Source organism: Stegostoma tigrinum, chromosome 24 (genome assembly GCF_030684315.1).
Source record: "Stegostoma tigrinum isolate sSteTig4 chromosome 24, sSteTig4.hap1, whole genome shotgun sequence".
NCBI classification, from domain to species: domain Eukaryota; kingdom Metazoa; phylum Chordata; class Chondrichthyes; order Orectolobiformes; family Stegostomatidae; genus Stegostoma; species Stegostoma tigrinum.
In genome coordinates this window covers 41126088-41142695 of record NC_081377.1, presented here as the reverse complement: position 1 = coordinate 41142695, position 16608 = coordinate 41126088, and the positions used below count along the sequence as shown (strand labels likewise).

At 42.6% G+C, this 16608-nt stretch overlaps 1 protein-coding gene across 1 annotated transcript; it reads left to right on the top strand.

Moving 5' to 3' along the window:
- Positions 1-1392: 1392 nt before the first annotated feature.
- Positions 1393-3001, top strand: cited4b (Cbp/p300-interacting transactivator, with Glu/Asp-rich carboxy-terminal domain, 4b). Its single transcript, XM_048558074.2, has 2 exons — positions 1393-1546; positions 1834-3001. The coding sequence occupies exon 2, from the start codon at positions 1871-1873 to the stop codon at positions 2519-2521; it is 651 nt and encodes a 216-aa protein (XP_048414031.1). The 5' UTR covers positions 1393-1546; positions 1834-1870; the 3' UTR covers positions 2522-3001.
- The last annotated feature ends 13607 nt before the right edge of the window (positions 3002-16608 follow it).

Genomic DNA, 16608 nt, shown 5'->3' with positions numbered 1-16608 from the left:
CCCTCCCCCGCCACCGATTTGCCTCGGTGCTGTGTGGCAAATCGTGCTGTAAAGCCACCCTTATATCCTGAGAGCAGTTTGTCTTCCCTTTACGAACTCGAACAGGCCATTTGCCGTGAAAGGTTTGTCACATCACAACTGCCACTTGGTGCAGTTTTTGACGCCTTCTCCGTGACAACAGCCAAAGACGTTAAACATTTCTCAGCCTCCAGAAAGGTCTGGAACTGCAAACCTACTATCTTGCTTCACTGAATGGGAATGTCATACACAAAGTTCACTGCGTGAATCTCCTATTTTCAAAGAATTATAAGTTTGCGAGTTGCGCCAAATATACAGGTGCATATTTCAGTGCACCATATACAACGTACAGTAGACATATTTATTTATGTATTTTGACACTGCTCTGCTAACGTTTTCGCAATGTCAACTGTAAAACATAAAGCGACAGGCCATCACTTGCTTGCAAATATCATAAAATTGATAGATTATCCAATCAAGCAACGAACATAAACGATTGCATGAATTCATATTCTTTATGAATAGCAATTCCACTAAAGCTGGCTTTACTTCTCTAAGTTGATTTGAGTAATGGGGAGGTAAATACCTGACTATTATTAAGCAATTTCAAGGAATGACATTGACCCAGTTACTTTAGATAACAGGGTGCAACCAAATAAAGGAGAATAAAATAAACTGTCAAGTAAAATGCAATGTAATTTTAGTACTTAACAGATAGTGCTTTGCAAAATAAACTGCCTTAAACCAAGCCTTGTGACTCCGTATTCCTGGAAATGAGGGATTGTCAAGCTGGTCTGGACACGGGCATTTTAATTTCTTTTTGTTGTTCACTTTCGAGGTCAATTCTCAAAGGTAGAACTGCAATTTGTACTTTCACCTTCGGTTTATTTATTCGTCCCAATTGCTAATCTTTATTCACAGTCTTCCTCGCTGTACTGACCGTGTCACTGCAGGCTAGCTAGCACCAAACAGGCGTGCAGTCATAAATGTAACTTTTTTACTACAACCCGATTTAAATAATTTGTTCAATTTTAATGTGCTTTGTCTCCCCAATTCATTTTCTTTTAGGAAGGACAACACTTGCAGGCATATTTCGTGGCAAACTGTAATATAAATAATTCGACGTTTTGACGCTTACTTCTTTAATTAAAAATAAACAGGCGGTAGAGAGTCAATTTGATGCATTCAGGAAACTCAGAGTGGGGAGGAGGGAGGCCAATCATTGGTCAGAGAAAAAGTAAACAGGAGCTTATCGAACGCTCAGGGTGATACCGAAGTTGAAATAATACGTTACGCGTCGTCGTCAAGCCAATCAGCCTCAAGTACAAGACGTTTGTAAACTCCACCCCGCGTTACCCAGAACAGTATATAATCTCTAACTGCTCCAGTAACAAGAGGCACGCTTCAGGAGCTCGGTGCAAGTGAATTTTAATAATTAGTGTAATGTACGAAATTTCATAAGCGACTGCGGTTTTATCCTTTGAGTTTTTGCACTGTTGTATTCTGTAAGAGAAAGAGGCTTGTTAAGGTAGGGAATGCTTCTTTTTTGCTCGTTCGCTTTCTCCCGGTTGTACTTTTTGTGTGTGTTAATTCTGAAATGCCCCGTCATGAAATTTGAAGGTTAACCAAGCCACGAACCTTTGGGGAATCAGTTTCAGAGCTCGACTTTCAGTATTCTGCTGGTGAAACTGCAGCTGTAAAAGTTTTCTTCTAGTTGAGGAGCGAATGTATTTTCAACATAATTTGGAAACGCTGTGGATAAATATGTACATGATCTGTCCGGGCTATAATGTCTCGCTTTATTTTGTTTTGCAGTGTCTCTCCTCTCCTCTTGCTTGCATCTTCTCTCGGTATGGCGGAGCACATGATGGTGTCGATGAATCCCGGGCGGTTTCCTGATGCTACGAACGGACTCCAGACTTACCGCATGGGGATAAACGGACTGCAGAGCCCGCAACACCCTCAACCCGGATTAAGGCGAGACCACCCCGGCGCTCAGCTCCTGCACTACGGAGGGGCCAGTATAGACTCGAACGGGGGTATGAGAGCTCGTCCCGGGGTGAGCAGCCTGCCCGGACAGATGACCCACCACCCAATGTCAACCAACGTGATGTACAGCACGCAGCAGCAGCAACAGCAACAGTTTCTGGGGACTCTGAGCCCTCAGCAGCTCATGGCTACTATGCATTTGCAAAAACTGAACAATCAATACCACAATCACCCGCTGATTGGGATGAATAACGGGATGGTCAGCACCAGCCAACAGTACCGGAATCCCATGAACCCGACCCCTCTGCCTGGGATCCAACACGTTGCAGCCCCCTCCCTCTCCCTGAACGTTATGGACACCGACCTCATTGATGAGGACGTATTAACATCTCTGGTGTTGGAGCTCGGCTTGGATCGCATTCAGGAGCTCCCGGAACTCTGGCTGGGACAGAATGAGTTCGATTTCATTTCAGACTTTGTCAACAAGCAGCAGCCGAGCACCGTGAGCTGTTGAGAACGGCCTGCCCCTTTTCTGTTTGTTTTAGCCGGGGAAGGAGGGAGGGAACGGGTGGGAGAGGTAACCAGTCAGCTCCTGAAAACAAGTCCTCCTAAACCTGGCAGCAGGAAACGAAAAGGGGACGGCCTCATCCTTTTTTTAAGGGGACGTGGACGCTGCCCACCTCTATACGCCTCGGCATCACTGTTGTCCCTTTAAACACGCAGCTGTCCTTTTTCGGAGTGTATTATATTTTTTTTGAGGGTCGGTTGAGGTGAGAATGTTCAAACGACTTGGAACCGAGACTAATCCAGTTCTCAACAAAAGCAAATCATTCCCAAGCAATTTTTTTCCCTTTTTCTTTTAATTACAACAGCGTCGGTGCACTTTCAATCTGATCGTTTTAACTATGCCGATTGGCACGGTGACTTGTCTGCAGTTTTGATTGTAATATGATTGAAAATGCTTTTTGATTAGAACATAGCCAGCAACTTTGGGGGGGGGGGGGGTGGGTGGGACGTGGGGCAAGTGGAATTCCAGCTGCAAAAAAGACATTATTTCTCTCTAAAAGGAACAGCATTGCTGCATGTTTAAAGGAATTATTTGACTCTGCTCAGAACTTGCACCATTGTTCCGACCTAAAATTTTAAACTCTGCAGAGTATTAGTTGTGTCGTGTATAAATATTTTCAAACAAGGTAGACTTTGAGAGTGGAGCTGTTTGTGACGGATGCAATCATGTATAAACTATCTTATGAACAAGATCAGTGTAAAGTCGAGTTGTACTTTATGTTTGACCGCTGGATTTTTTCGCTTTTTTTGGGAGTGTTTTAATTTCGACTACTGCCAGTTGCTTCCGCCACCCACTGTTCAGGATAGAGAATTGCAACTCCTCATTGTTGATCGATGAAGCGAGACAAAAAAACGAATAAAGACTGGTTTTTCTTTTGAAGTTAACTGCGAACTTTTTTGTTGCTCCTTCAATCATTTTGCGTGATATTCCAAAGACTAGGCCTTGAGGGAAATGGGTCAAAGCAGGAACAATAAGACACCAGGTATTCTGTAGACAAGTTATGAAACCTCCTCGTTAAACTTGAGTTTGAGGGGGTTTTTTAAAGAAAGTTATAATTTAAAAATTAAGGGTTGTAGTAACGTGCAGGGATAGCAAATTTTAGAATTTAGTTGCTATAGCTGACAATGCAGACTCCTATCACCAACTAACTTAAAGTCACAACTAAAGAGCTCTAAACAGGAGGTTCATGATCCCAACCTAATTGTCTAGTTTTTTTTTTAAAAAGCCATCTTTTGATATTTTGCTTAAGTGTGACCCTTGAGAGGCAATAACAACCTACCTTTTTCCCACCCCTTTTTTTAGAGGGAATTTTGAGGGGGGGGGGGGGGGGAATCTTCTCACTCAGAGGGTGGTGTGAGACTAGAATGTACTACCCAGGAGGGTAACTGTGTGGGCAATCTCAACCTTTTCAAAAAGTGCTTGGATGAACACTCACATAACATACAAGGCTATCAGCCTAATTTGGGGGAAAGTCGTAAAAGTGGTTTTTTCCCCCTTTGGCAGAGACTCTGGGCTGAAGGGCCTCTTTTGTACAATGATTCAGTAACTAATTACTGATGCTCTGAAGCAAAGTTCTATTTAAGTAATAGTTGTATAATCCTTTAGGGAGGATGTCAGATCTGCCACCCAGATGCTACCATCCATATTAACTTTAACTATTATTTTTTTGGTTTGGATTTATTAAATCCTAACACATCCTTCCCCAAAATAAATCTTAATCAGAGCCTGTAAATTCAAAAGTGTAAAATGTTTCATTTTCTGCTGGTGAATTATGTAGGTAGCTTAATAATTAAACAATGAACACTGCATTTTATTTTGGCATTTCAAACACTGGTCACTTGGGCCACAATTGGTTCTTTTATCAGTAGATGTAAATGTGTTTCACTTTCTCATTTTTCTTCACTTTCTATTTCCTAATGCAAGCTGAAGACAAAACTACTAAAAGTGGTCCATTGTTCAACTTTCAGTGTATCGTGAGTTTCATGCATGTATGAGGAAGCCTCACAGGTTTTACAATTTGAAGTTTTACTCTGTTCAAATTATTCTTGGTCAAAAAACCTAATTGTCTCCTTGGTATATCTCCACATCCTAATCAGTGCTGTCAGTAAGCTAACAGAACAATTCTGATAATATATAATATGAATGTGACCTTATTAAATGAAAGTGACAGTTAAAATGCATAATCTTATTGGAATATAATCCCAAAAGAGTTTGTTGCAGTCACTTCTACCACTGGTGCCCTAGTTCAAACTGGAACTGTTGCAAATCATTCTGATTAGCTATAATCTTCCTTGCTGTTTCTAGGGTGGTTTTTTAATGTTGGTCAGATAGCAGAATTTCTGCAGCCAAATCATTTATCCATAATACTTCAACTGTGTTATGCAATCTTCCAATTTTTGTCTTAAACACTGAATTTAATGCCTGTTTTTAAATGCTTATCACAGCGACATCTTGTTTGTTTAAACTGAAAAATTAAATGATGGCAAGTTAAAGTTTCTGTACAGCAGCATTTGCAACTTAGTTCATCAACTCATTTTTCTCTTTCAGAGATAGTGGCCAACCATAATATCTTTACAACTACCTAGCTGCTTTTATGTAAAGCTGCTTTTAATTATGATGCCCGTCAAGATAGAGGTAAATTTGTCAGATTCATTAAGGCTGCCTGTCAAGTGGACTTAGTGGGGGCAGGGAGAATAATTTGTTCTGAGAGCTGACCTTAATAAATTTGAAAATCTACTTTGGCCACTAGCCTTGTTAGACCCATGCTTTGACTCAGTCACACTAATGCCCTGCTTAAGCCCTATGTAAAAAGCAGGTCAATTCATTTATTGCAAGGATTGAAGTTAGAATCTACCTACACTAATCTATATCAGTTGTTGTATTCATCCATTGAATCTTTAGGATATCTTGATAATGTAACTTCAATTTTGTGTGGTTATTGTGCGCAAATCAATTTCCAAATGTCTGTGTCATCCAATGTATAAACAAAAATTTGGTAATAGAAAAATCAGTGGATGTTGACATTCATGATTAAAATGTATTTTGTAAAGCTTAACTAATGGCTAACTATACCTGTTAAATACATTGTATAAACTATTACAATTGGCCTCTGAATTGATTGCAGATGTTAGAGCTGTTTGCCCTCAACTGGAGGCTGTTGAATTTTTTTTCCTATGTAAATGAGGTACATGGCTCAGGGTTTATTTTTTAGCTGATGTAGATTTAACCCTATGAAGTCTGTGTGGAATGCTTGATCAAGCATTCCTCTTGCACTTTTTTCAGACAAACACATGAAACCACCAGTTTCCTGTTTTGTTACATACCTACTGGAAATGTGTCCATCCTTTAATGAAAGTAGGTGGAGCAAAGCAAACTGTCTACAGACTTTAAATTTCAATTTTGAGACTAATATTTGATTTAAATGGACTTTAATCAGGCATGTGTTTGCACAATATAATTGTTACACAGCTGTTTTATAGTCTTGTTAAATTACATGGTTAGAAGGAAGGCTGCAAGGTCAGAATTGAATAATTTGACAAATATTAACTGAAAAAATTGAATTTTGTAGCATATTTCCCATGGCATTGTTCAATAGATATGGCCTTTTATAATAAGTGGTTGCAGAAATTAAGGACTATGCTATACCCAAGAATACGCTACTATTAAATTTTTTTTCACAACTCAATGCCATTGAAGTTGGCATGGTTACACAAGACTGATTATCACCTTAAGGTGAAGTGAGATCTTATAAAAAAAAAGGTGGGAGATAAGTGCATCCATGTGAATCAATCACCATTACAGTGCCATACTGCACCTTTGTTTTTCCAAAATAAATGACTAGATCCAATTATTTCACGCAATGAAAACAGGCTGTCCAATCCATGCAACAACTACACAGTCTGAGCAGTGGAAGACAACACCACCTCCTTAGGATGGAGGCTGCAATGGGGAGGGCAGCCTGGTAAGCTCACAACAGCAATTTGCCTTCCATATCCACCAATAATTAAAATTAGATGATTAAAACATGCAACAATTGTCAAGATAACCTCGATCTGTACTCCTCGTTTACTGAACGTTTCAACTAAAATCACAAACACGTTTAAATAAACTTTCTGTTTTGGCAGAAAAAGTAAATATTTAACTCCTTTCAAGAGGAAAACAAAAGCATATACAAAGCAAATAAATCACACGATTTGTGTTATTTCTGTATCAAATGTTCAAATAAACATTGAGTCATTGTAACTTATATAACAAATGTAGATCCCTGATTTCCTTTCCTACATAAAAATATTCCACTCCGTTCTGAATTCTGTATTTTAGATATTTGTGTGAAAACATTAACTATCACACTGGGATGTGTTTCAAGGCAAGTAACACACCTAGGGATTTAGACAGATTGAAATGATTTCTGCAGCTGTGTTACTTTTAGTAATGTGCTGTTTTACAGTTAGGCTGTGAGAGACCAGGCCATGCCCTTTGATACTTTCCTGTGGTAATGAATTGTATATAATGTATAAACAGGATACAGGTGAATACAACTTTTTGAAAGATGTATCATTTTGAAAACAACATTTTAAAAGCTGTTATTAACTTCTCTATAGTTCTCAAAAGAGTTACTCAATTGTGTAGTATTAGACTACATCATCTCATTGTAGAAATTACTATTTTTTACTGTATTACCAGTTTAATTTTTCTGGAATATATGAAAGAAACTCTCCAGTGATGAGTCTTTACTGATCTATCACATAGAGCCACACATGAAATGGAAAGCATGGGTTATCTCAGGGCATTTTCCATATCACAGAGTGTGTACTCAAAGAGGGAAAGTATGTTACAAAAGATTACATCTCATCAAATTGCCTAAACCGAATAATAAGTGCTAGTCTAATGAGCAGACCCAATTTAACTATTGAGTGTGATACTTGTACTTCCCAGTGAGCACTAGCCATCCATCACGAGGTATAAACACAAAGTCCTGCCCTTCCCAAATTTGCTCAGCCATGCAAAATGTTCTGTATACCATTTTACTCACCACACATCCAATGATTATTTATCCGTGATTTTCGGAAAAATATAGAAGAAATATTGAAGAAAATGTCAAAGAGAAAAGTTCAGAAATAAATGTAAAAAAGAGATGTGGAAGGGGTCCATGATGTACCGTTCTGTATTTCCTGGATTACAAAGTGTGCACTCTGTATGTGTCATATGCCATTTGATTTTGAGGGTGTTGTTTGGGTGTTGCTGGGTTTTCATTGTTGTGAAGATTGTTCTTTTGCAGCACAGTCTTATACGATGAGTAGCTGTGATAAATTTTATGTATTTCTTAATATTTAACATATATTCTCCAGTGGGACATATTCATGCATACTCCAAACATTTTATTTATTGTTTCCTATCTTCTGTATACTGTAAACATCAAAGCCTTGTATGGTTGAAACGCATCCAGTTGACTGCCATTATAAAATATGTTCACCATTTGCAAATTTACAGTTTGTCAAGTTTTCCAAGAATATAATCCCTGTGAATGGCAGGACTTTATAATAAAGATCATTAATAGCCCTAATGTTACACTGGATGTGTGAGGATGGCACAAGTCAGACTAGTGTGGCATTCCATGGCATAGATCTGGCAGGTGTAGATAATGAGCAGCAGCAGTTGGCTATGTAATTTAATAAACTGAAAGTTGTCAAAATGACATACTGACGTTGGCAGGCTAAAACAAATATTTTGTCAGCCTGCTTAGATCGTGTTTTAAAATATCATACTTTTTTCAATAGCCTAATTGATGATGATACTGCTCAATGTAAAGCTGTGATTCAGAGCAAAAGAAGTTCATGTTTGATCTCTAGTCTAAGTTAAGTCACCATAGTTCCAGAAGACCGCAGGGCTGCTCTCTTATTCAAGAGAAGACTTGTGGTGGGTTTAACCTGAAGGTCACCACATATCAGGCAAGGATCAAGGTTGAGAGGGCAGGATTTTCATAGTAACCTCAGCCAATGCAGGAATATCTTCCTACTATATTTGCTGACTTTAATTTTCAGGTAGCAATTGAAGTTGTCAATTCACTTAAATAACCTTGGGCTAAGGATGGGGAATAACAGCCAGATCCAGCTCTTGATAACTAATTTTCCTGTAATTTCTGTTGGAAATTGCACGTGTTTTCATAGCCAATGAAGACCTTCCTTACATTGGCACAGTGGCTCTGTGCTTAGCACTGCTGCCTCACAATACCAAGGACCTGGTTCAATTCCACCCTCGGGTGACTGGCTGCATGGAGTCTGCAAATGTTCACCTTGTTTCCACGTGGGTTTCGTCCAGGTGCTCTGGTTATTTCCCACGTTCCAAAGGTTAGGTGGTTTGCCAATGCTAAATTGCCCATAGTGTGCAGGCTAAGTGGATTGGCTGTGGGAAATGCAGAATTATGGGAATAGGGTAGGGGAATTAGGGATGCTTTTTGGAGGGTAGGTGTGGGCTCATTGGGCCAAATGGCCTGCTTCTGAACTGTAGGGATTCTATGATTCTATCTAATATTGTTATCATGGTCAAATTATGAAGAGTGGCAGTTTGGTGATGAAACAGATGAAGGAATTTTTCTCTAAAAAATCTTGATAAATTTCCATGAACCCAGTGTCATAGTGAAACTAGTATTAGGCCATGTCAGTATTGAGTCAGTAATAACTAACATGCCTAAATAAAGATGCACAATCAGCTTCAGTTTGATTTCAAGTGTATCTCTTCTGTGCGAACATTCAAGATGGCAAAATCAGTGGCAGCTTCCAGAGGCCTAGAGCTTGTCACAGTGATGAAGATGATGCCTTCCAATTGAAATTATCCTCTTCATTGTGTTAGCACTTTCCAAATGTACTGTGTAAGCTTCAGTCACAAATCTTATCCAGCCAGACTCTGTTGTGGAGGAAGGAATCTCATCCTTTGTTTAATATGATCTGAATGTTATGGGTTTTGCATAATTTCTCTTCAAAATAAATATATTGTTATAGCACTTACAGTAACAATATACAATATACACTAACATATTAATACACTGCCTTGCAGATCCTCAGATTGTCCCAAAAGAATATGTCTCCTTTTAAGATAAATCACTGTTGTTTCACAAGTAAAATTTACTAATTTTTCAAAGCCTATCCACTCTGTACAAGGCACAAGTTGGAAGTGTGATACAATGTTCTCACTTGGCAGGAGAGTGACAGCAGCAACAACGTTCGAGAATCTTGACACCATCAGGACAAAGAAGTCTGCTTGACCAGCACCACATTCGCCATTCACTCAACACTGACTCCCTCCACAGGATGTCACTACAGCAAATTTCGTAAGTTCCTTCTCCAGTACCTTTCAAATCCGCACCTTCTTCCACCCAGAAGGCCAAGAAGAGCAGATGCAGAGATTAGCAACATCAGCAACTCCCCCCCCCCACCGTTAGTCACACATCATCCTGAATTAGAACTGTGTTGTGGTTCCCTTGTCATGGCTGGAACAAAATCCTGGAATTCTTTCCTCAACAGCACCACCAGATGGACTGCACTAGTTCAAGAAGGTGGCTCATTGCCACTTTCTCAAGGGTGAACCCTGATCTGCCAGGGATGCTCATATCCCATGCATGAATTTTTAAACATACAACCAATACATACACAATAAGGTCCCAGAAATAGCAATTAGATAAATGAGCAGTTAATCTGTTTTGATGATGTTGCAGAGATTAGTGTTGATCAGAACACCAAGAGAGTTCCTTCTCTTGGATATCCGGGGTTCTTCTGACATCCAGCTAAACAACTGGATGGGACCTTGGATTTTCATATTCATTCAAGAGATGGCATTCCTTCAGCCCTAGTGTTGAAGTGTTAGACTTGATTAAATATTCAAGTCCTTGAATGAGGTTAGAAATTCAATGTTTTCACTCAGACATGACAGTTTTAACAAAAACATATGCTGACGAGCATGCTTTCTTCCTTACTCATGGGATGAAGGCATCACTGACTAGGTAGCATTTATTGCCCATCCCTAATTGCCCAGAGGGTAATTAAGAGTCAACCACATTGCTGTGGGTCTGGAAGCGCACATAGGCCAGATCAGGTAAGGATGGCAGTTTCCTTCCCAAAGGACATTAGTAAATCAGATGGGTTTTTCCCCAACAATCAATTCATGGTCATCATCAGTGTCTTAATTCAAGATATTTGTTGAATTCAAATTCCACCATCTGCTATGGCAGGATTCAAACCTGGATCCCCAGAACATTATCTGGCTCTCTGGATTAACAGTCCGGCGACAATACCACTAGACCATCACCTCCCCTTATACACCATAAAGTTGGTTACATTAGTTTTGACCAAAGTTATTGATGGTACATTACGTATCATTACATTGAGCTGGCTTGGTACTTTGATTATATATCTGAATTGAACTCCAAGATGAATACAATAGAATTATCATTTCCAAATTCAAATCTTTAAACAAAAGTTGTATCAAGATGCAGGAAAAATACTGTGAGGAAATCCATGCATTTGGTTTATTGTGGCCTAAACGATTCACCCACTCATTGAGAAACAGCAATGTTCTGCTGTGAATACATCAATGTTCTGCACGACGCAATTCATGTCAGTTACCAACTGTACTGCTCAGCATCAAAAATGAAATTGTGGTTTCCCACATGAGTGAAATGAAAAGTTTCCACTTTATTAAAAGTAATGCTTAGGTCATAAAGCATAATTGAAATTGAAATAAAAGGAACTTCAGTTTGGCCACCTACAAAGATTTCCTACTGTAAGACATTGTCCCATTGATGCCAGTTTAACTCATAGTCATTAGTTTCCAATAGGTAAAATGTAAATGCAAGGTTTTGTGATGGTTGGAAAATGGCATTTGTCTGAGCATAGGCACAGTTTGCAGAGACCCAATGGATACAGATGAACAAAGAACTTATGAAACCAAAATCTGTTTCTGCCAACATTCTGTCCTCCTTCTTTGAAGGTAATGTTTCACGGTGGGGTACTATTTGCTTGGATTAAGTCCTCGTATGAACCCAGGCAAGGAGACTTGGAAGGGTGTCGTCCAGGCCACTACAGACGGGCCATATGATCCCCACTCCAATGCAATAATGCCTTCCAATGGTCAATTCTGACAGTGATTGGTAAACCTGGCTGATCAATTTTCCCGACTGGACCAGGTTAACTACTGTCTATCACTAGGAGGTGAAATGAGCCAACTCAGCACAGCTTACTGATTAAACTTTAGACCTTCTCCTGGTCTCTGAATTAGTTACACATTAGCTTCACAAACAGAGCAATCAATAAAGCTGTTGGTCTGGTTTTAAATGAGAATTGTGCAAAAACTTGATTACAGATCAACTCTGTAAGAGATCACAGAACACATGCTGAGCTATGAGAACACACTTTTGCAAAGATTGTTTCCAGTGGTTATTTATTCAATTTTTAAAGTGTGCACTTATTTCAGTGTTATTTGATGTGAAGGCAATATTACTAATTGCTGTTTCAGTTTTAATCATCGTTGTATACTTAATTCAAGGAGAGTGAATTCCGCTTTTCTAAGTCTGCAAGGCAATAACGTTCTATTTCCTATATTCGTTCATGGGATGAAGGCATCAGTGGCAGTCAAAAGTCAACCATTTCACATTACGGTGGGTTTGTGTAACAAATAGACTAGGCCAGGTAAGGATGGTAGACTTCCTTCTGTAAAGGGCATGAGTGAACTCGATGCAGTTTTATGATGATCAGTTGTGGTTAATGGCCAGATTTTTATTGAATTCAAATGTGTTAGTAGTAGAATAACGAACAGGTCTGCCTCAAAGCAAATGTGAAAACAAGCTTCAGACTGACACTTGGCAAGAAAGAATCAAACAATAAGGCTCCTTAGGCAGGACCTTGCAAATCAATGCCCACTTCCACCTAGAAGGGCAAGGACAGCAGATATGTGGATATGTCACCACCTGCACGTTCTCCTCCAAGCCAATCACCATCCCGACTTGGAAATACATCATCATTCCTCCCGTGTCACCATGTCAGAATACTGGAACTCCCCACCTAGCGGTACTGTGGGTCTACCTATAGCACATAGACTACAGTTGTTCAAGAAGGTGGCTAGCCATCGCCTTCTAAACAGCAATTAGTGACTGGCAATTAAAACTGGCCCAGCCAGTCATTAATACATCTCATGAATTAATGTTTAAAAATTAAAGCAGAGAAATGTGTGCATGGTCTAAAGTTTTTGAACACGACATTGAGTCCTGAAGGCTGTAAAATGCCTAACTGGAAGATATGGTGCAGTTTCTCAGGCATGCACAGGGTTTCACTGATCCAGTGCTGCAGGCCGAAGGCAGAAATGTGAGCATGCAAGCAAGACGGTGAATCAAAAGAGAAAGCAACCTGTAGGTTAGAACTGTGGAAAGCTTGCACAGTACTGCTCTCAGAAAAGTGGAATAAAAGTTGCAATGCCCCGAAACAGCATGCAGTTCATTGCATTGATTCCTGCACATTAACATTTTGATAAGACAACTTTTGTGCTGTCAAACATTTTTACATCAACAGAATTGCACTGATTTTAAAAAATATAGAATTTGTTCATTTAAACTTCTCAAAAATCTAGCCTTTGACATTAGGTGGAATTAAGATGAGTTACTATAAACAACACACCAGTGCCCTCTATTGACTGAACTGTTACACTTCCACACAAACAGCGATCTTTCTCCCAACCTTTCATAAACTGGTTGTTTGCTACGTGCAGGGCTCCACCGGTGCCCAACACACGGTCATATCAACAGATTATTTGACTGTGAGCCAGACATTCAGCCAAATCCACTGACACCCAAATCACAAAATTTGCGTTGTAGTCACCTTATTTATTTCCATTTCAAGAGACTGGGCCGCAGCGGCCTAAAAGCACCAATTTTCTTACTGTAGAAGTGGATGCCCCTAGGAAGGCCAGTGATTTAATGCCTGCGCTGTGATGCCCTTGAACAGGGGGTGATGACAACTGAGTGCCTTGCTGGGCCATTTCAGAAGGGAGAGGTGAGCCAACCACATTGTTGTGTCTGGAGTCACATATAAGCTAAAGCAGGCAAGAACGTTAGGTTCAGAGATAGCGAGTTTTGAGAAGATTTGTAGCTCAGGTTGAGGTTCTGGATGTGAGTTTGCTCACTGAGCTGGAAGGTTCGTTTTCAGACGTTTCGTCACTTTTTTTATTTGAAAAAATATACTTTATTTGTAAGATGTACAAAAAATAATACATATTTACACACCTACCCAGTCATACAAGCCGCTCCGGGTTACCCAGGGGTACGTACACCAACTAAAGGAAAAAAAACAAAGAAGGAAAAAAAAAACAAAACAAAGAAAATACCCCGGCAGTCGTCACCCCGCACAGTCCCCGTTGGCCCCCTGACCAGTTGGGGAAGGCGCCAGCTGGGCCCAGTTACCAGGTAGGGCCCTTTTTTCTATTCTGGACGAGGGGTTTCATGGTCTTTCCCCACCGCGCCTTGGTGGTGGCTGCCCCAAGCTTTAGCGCGTCCCTCAGCACGTAGCCCTGGACCTTGGAGTGCGCCAGTCTGCAACACTCAGTCGGGGTCAGTTCTTTCAGCTGGCAGACCAGCAAGTTGCGGGCAGACCAAAGAGCGTCTTTCACCGCATTGATGGTCCTCCAGGCGCAGTTGATGTTGGTCTCGGTGTGCGTCCCCGGAAACAGCCCGTAAAGCACGGAGTCCCGCGTCACGGAGCTGCTCGGGACGAACCTCGACAAATACCACTGCATCCCCCTCCAGACCTCCTGCGCATAGGCACACTCCAGAAGGAGGTGATCAACAGTCTCGTCCCCCCCGCAGCCACCTCGAGGGCAGCGTGCGGTGGTGCAGAGATTCCGGGCATGCATAAAGGATCTCACTGGCAGAGCCCCTCTCACCACCAGCCAAGCAACGTCCTTGTGCTTGTTTGAAAGTTCTGGCGATGAGGCATTCTGCCAAACGACTTTGGCAGTCTGCGTGGGGAACCACACGACGGGATCCACCCTCTCCTTTTCCCGAAGGGTCTCGAGGATACTACGTGCTGACCACTGCCTGACGGCCTCGTGGTCAAAGGGGTTTCCTTTCAAAAATTTCTCCACGATGGACAGGTGGTACGGGACGGTCCAACTACTTGGAGCGTTCCGCGGCAACGAGGCTAGGCCCATCCTTCGCAACACCGGGGACAGGTAGAACCTCAGTAAGTAGTGACACTTGGTGTTTGCGTACTGAGGATCTACGCACAGCTTGATGCAGCCGCACACAAAGGTAGCCGTCAGGGCGAGGGTGACGTTCGGTACGCCCTTTCCCCCATTTCCCAGGTCTTTGTACATGGTGTCCCTGCGGACCCGGTCCATCCTCGACCCCCAAATGAAGTGGAAGATGGCCCAGGTGACCGCAGCGGCGCAGGTCCAGGGAATAGGCCAGGCCTGTGCCACATACAACAGTACCGAAAGCCCCTCGCACCTGACAACTAGGTTTTTACCCGCGATGGAGGGGGACCGGAGCGTCCACCTGCCCAGCTTCTGCTTCAATTTGGTGATACGCTCCTCCCAAGTCTTAGTGCACGCCCCAGCTCCACCAAACCAAACACCCAGCACCTTCAGGTAGTCTGTCCTGACGGTGAAGGGGATGAAGGAGTGGTCGTCCCAGTTCCCGAAGAACGTGACCTTGCTCTTACCCCTATTGACTTTGGCACCTGAGGCCAGTTCAAACTGGCCGCAGATGTCCAACAGCCTACTCACCGACCGACGATCGGTGCAGAAGGCGGCGACATCGTCCATGTAGAGAGAGGTCTTGACCTGAAGGCCTCCGCTGCCTGGGATAGTCACGCCCTTCAGGCTCACGTCCTTCCTGATGGAGGCGGCGAAGGGCTCCACACAGCACACGAACAAGGCAGGAGAGAGCGGGCAGCCCTGCCTGACTCCAGATCTAACAGGAAAACTGTCTGATTCCCACCCGTTGATCGAGACTGCGCTCACGATGTTGGCGTAGAGCAGCCGGATCCAATTGCGGATTGCCCTCCCCGAACCCCAATTTGGAGAGGACATCCCTCATGTAAGCATGAGAGACCCTGTCGAAGGCCTACTCCTGGTCCAGGCTGACGAGGCAGGTGTCCACCCTCCTGTCCTGCGCATAGGCGATCGTATCCCTGATGAGCACGAGGCTCTCAGCGATCTTCCTGCCCGGCACAGCACAGGTTTGGTCAGGGTGAATCACTGACTCCAGGACAGACCTGACCCGGTTGGCAATGACCTTGGCCAGGATTTTGTAGTCCACGTTCAAAAGTGAAATGGGACGCCAATTCTTAATTTCTTCCCTCTCCCCCTTCCTCTTGTAAATGAGGGTGATGATGCCCTTCCTCATGGACTTGCACATTTCCCCTGCCCGAAGCGCACTATTGTACACCTCCAGCAGGTCCTGGCCGACCAGGCCCCACAGAGCGGAATATAGCTCGACCGGTAAGCCGTCGCTTTCGGGAGTCCTATTCCTCTCCAAGGACTTGAGGGCTCTGGTCAGCTCGTCCAGGGATATCAGCCGGTCCAGCCACTCCCTCGTGCCGTCGTCTAAGACCTCCGTGATAGACGACAGGAACGACTCGGAGGCCGTGCTGTCCGTGGGCTTCGTGTCGTACAGTCCGGCATAGAAGGATCTGCTGATCCTCAAAATGTCGGGCCGAGACGACGTCACCGAGCCATTGTCCTCCTTCAGCCGGCTAAACACAGAGCTCTATTTGTGCACCTTCTGAAAGAAGAAACTCGAGCACGTCTCGTCCTGCTCCACGGAGCGGACCCTGGACCGGAAGATTATCCTGGAGGCCTCCGCGGCGAAGAGCGAGGCTTGCTGGCCCCTCACCTTGCGGAGGTCCTCCGTGACATCGACGCCCATCAACTGCAGAAGGAGCAGGTTCTGCACCCTTTTCTGGAGTCGCGACAGCTTTCCCTGCCTCTCTCTTGCCTTCTGAACACCCTTGAGGACAAAGAACCTCTTGATGTTCTCCTTCACCGTCTCC

Bases quoted from the DNA above. Each gene is read 5' to 3' on its own strand.
- cited4b (XM_048558074.2), top strand. From the start codon at position 1,871: ATGGCGGAGCACATGATGGTGTCGATGAATCCCGGGCGGTTTCCTGAT.